At 53.2% G+C, this 2,899-nt stretch overlaps 1 protein-coding gene across 1 annotated transcript; it reads right to left on the bottom strand.

Moving 5' to 3' along the window:
- Window positions 1-1,732: 1,732 nt before the first annotated feature.
- Window positions 1,733-2,654, bottom strand: LOC123119948 (thioredoxin M-type, chloroplastic-like). The gene is made up of 2 exons (XM_044539926.1): window positions 2,307-2,654; window positions 1,733-2,218 (listed from the first exon to the last, which is right to left on the bottom strand). Exons 1-2 carry the CDS (start codon window positions 2,512-2,514, stop codon window positions 1,899-1,901), a joined length of 528 nt encoding a protein of 175 aa, XP_044395861.1. The 5' UTR covers window positions 2,515-2,654; the 3' UTR covers window positions 1,733-1,898.
- Between the last annotated feature and the right edge of the window lie 245 nt (window positions 2,655-2,899).

The following is a 2,899-nucleotide window of genomic DNA, read 5'->3' as shown; positions in this document are numbered from 1 at the left end:
ACTCTGCCGGTCCGGCGACGGCCGCCGTGTGCCAGCCTCGGCCACAGGGCGCCGTCCCCTACAGTTCTCCCTCCTCCGTGCGTGGCCCAGCCCTGCTGGTGCTGCTACCCTTGGATTGCGCGTGGGATCTGCGGCCGGCCGCAAGGGCGTCCGCGGCTTCCTGCTGGCGGCCCCCACGCCACCGGCGGCCCGTCCTCTCGCCCGAGCCACGGCGACGACTCTCGCGTTGGCGACGAGTATGCAGTACTAGTGGTGGTCTTGAAGCCCTCAAGGCGGGTGCTTGCTGGAGCTGCTCCGGCCCCGAAGACCTTGGACCCGCGTCCCTTCCGGTGTCCATGGCTGCCGGCGTCCTCTGCCGGGCAGCTCCGGCCTTGGCGACCCAGCAGCTGTGTTCCTTCCAGCTTGTCTGGCTCCCTGATGTCCCGACGACTATGGCCACGGTAGCCAGGATCCGTGTCCCTCCATTCCTTGCTTGCCGGCTTTGCCGATCGCCGTCGGCCCACCCCCTCGTGGCTTGCGTCGCGCCCGTCCTATCCTGTATGCCTCAAAGCCTTTGCTTTTGCCAGATCCAATGCTCGCGGGTTTGGAGGCGGTGCCACCCTCCGACGGCAGTTGTAGCCCCGCCAACCCCCTTTGACATGGTGAGTCCGACCGGCGCTGGCTTCCTCATCTTCGTTTCCAGATACGGTGGCTATGGGATTGCTCAGCCCCAGGCCAGGGAGAAATCCCTGCTCGGCTTGCCGATGCTGGTAGCGACGGCGTCTGCGGATGTCGTTTCCTTCTTGGAGGCGCTGTCAAGGCCCTCGACTGCGCCCCTCTTCGAGCTCAGGGGAAACCCTAGGTCCGGTTCCTCCGGATCGGATGGTGACGGCGTCTCGACGCTGTCCTCCTTCTTGAAGGCGCCATCTTGCTTGCTCGCGGTGTCCTCGGTTTTGGTTCTCCAGATGTTGATGCTCTAGTTGGTCCGGCGTTGCCACTCTTGGTTCGGGTTTGGTAGGTTTAGCTATGATGTATCCTCTCTTCGGGTCGAGCATCTCTTTTCTTTCTGCTACGGACACCATGTTCACACCTGTCTGCGTTCGTGTCATGTGTTGTACCTCTATCTGTACTCATTCTATTTCTTCTATCAATGCAATAATACGCAAGCTTTGCGTATTCGAGAAAAAAAAAATAGTCAGGCCCCGGGGATATAGTCATATCGGTGAACCTCGTTAACAAATCTCGGTGTCATGCCTTTATGATTGTTTGGTCTTCGGATGATTGACTATACGCCTCGGATTTATTCTAACAAACGCCTACTTGCAGCTGAGCAACGGCCAAAAAGCTTCTATGCGGAAAGTTATGATGTTAGGTTGCTGGAATGTTTGGACCCAAAGAAATGGCAGAATTTTTAGAGTCCAGCAATAATCACTTCAAGCCTGGAAATATTACCTCAAGCAGGATCTCATGTTATTGCAATTCAAAATAAAAGAGAAGCATGTTCATCCCTTTAGCTAGTGGATAGATAGTAATCTTTAAACCATGTTTTTCTTCCCTAGAGCGGGCATTGGGACATTTCTTTTTCATTTCTAGAGCCTTCCCGAAAACTATTGTTTTCTTTTCCTGAACTATTGTTCTACGTTTTGCAGGTCAAAAAAATAAATACTTGCTCTTATATATATATCACTATCCTTTTTCCTTTGCTACAGAAAGGATGTCAAGACAGATTTACGAACATGCATGTTTACTGACGTGCGCCCGAATAAATCATTTTTGATTTGCATCTGAATTAAAAGTAGTACAAGTCAACTGACCGGTGGATCGTATACGAGCATCATATACATACATATATACTGTCTGGCGAACAGAACAGTAATGGTGTGTGCGTCCTCGATTAATCGCTAATTAAGAATGATTAATTAGCTGCCGATGTACTTGTCGATGATGGTGCAGAGGGTGGTCTTCGGGACGGCGCCGATGACGCTCTCCTTCTTCTCGCCGTCCTTGAACATGAGCACGGTGGGGATGCTCCGGATGCCGTAGGTGGATGCGATGTTTGGGCAGTCGTCCGTGTTCACCTTGCAGCACTTGATCTTGCCCACGTAGTCCTTTGCCAGTTCGTCGATCACCGGGGCAATCATCCGGCACGGCCCGCACCATGGCGCCCAGAACTCCACCAGCACCGGCGACTCGCACGCGATCACCATGTTATCCCAATTCTTCTCGTCAGCCACAATCACTGCATGCGCCATTATTAAGACTATTCTCAGCATCTGCTCCTTTATTGTTCACCGAGCCTAGAGAGAGGGGTAAGGGTAGCGATGTACCTTCGTCGACGACGTTCTTGCACTTGCAGACGAAGCGAGACGGCCGCCGTGCCGCCACCAGAGCGTACTTGTATGGGGACGGCGAGACGACGGCGGGGGCGGCGGTCCTTGGCCGGGATGGCGCGTAGCTGCCACTGCTAAGCCGTTCCCTGATGCCAGCCTGGGGCGCGTGCAGGGCCCAGCCTCTGAGGCATGTCTCCAAGGCCATTGCTGGTCACGGAGACAGAGGGAGAAACAAAGAGAAAAAGGAAGCAGGTTCCTGTGCCAGTACGCCGGAGAGGAGAGGGAAAAAGATGTGAATGGTGTAGTGTGTGAGTGAGGAGGATAGGATTTGTCTGCCTCTGCCATAGGATAACTCGGAAGAGGTTTAGGGGACATTGTGAGGTGGCACGACTGGCGAGAGGCTCCTCCTCCGCATGTGGATGAGGTGATTTTGCTCTATTGATCTTTTTTTCTGGGGTTCGTGTGTCTGCCTTCCGCTAGGGATACTTGGATTATAAGAACCATGTTTGTTTTTGTGTTTGCTAAATGTTTATTTTGTAAGCCCTGAACTGTAGACCAAATAGTTCATTATATATAAGAAATATTTACAA

The sequence above is a fragment of the Triticum aestivum genome, chromosome 5D (assembly GCF_018294505.1).
Source record: "Triticum aestivum cultivar Chinese Spring chromosome 5D, IWGSC CS RefSeq v2.1, whole genome shotgun sequence".
NCBI classification, from domain to species: domain Eukaryota; kingdom Viridiplantae; phylum Streptophyta; class Magnoliopsida; order Poales; family Poaceae; genus Triticum; species Triticum aestivum.
Note: the sequence above shows the minus strand (reverse complement) of the source record. Positions and strands in the feature narration are given on the sequence as shown.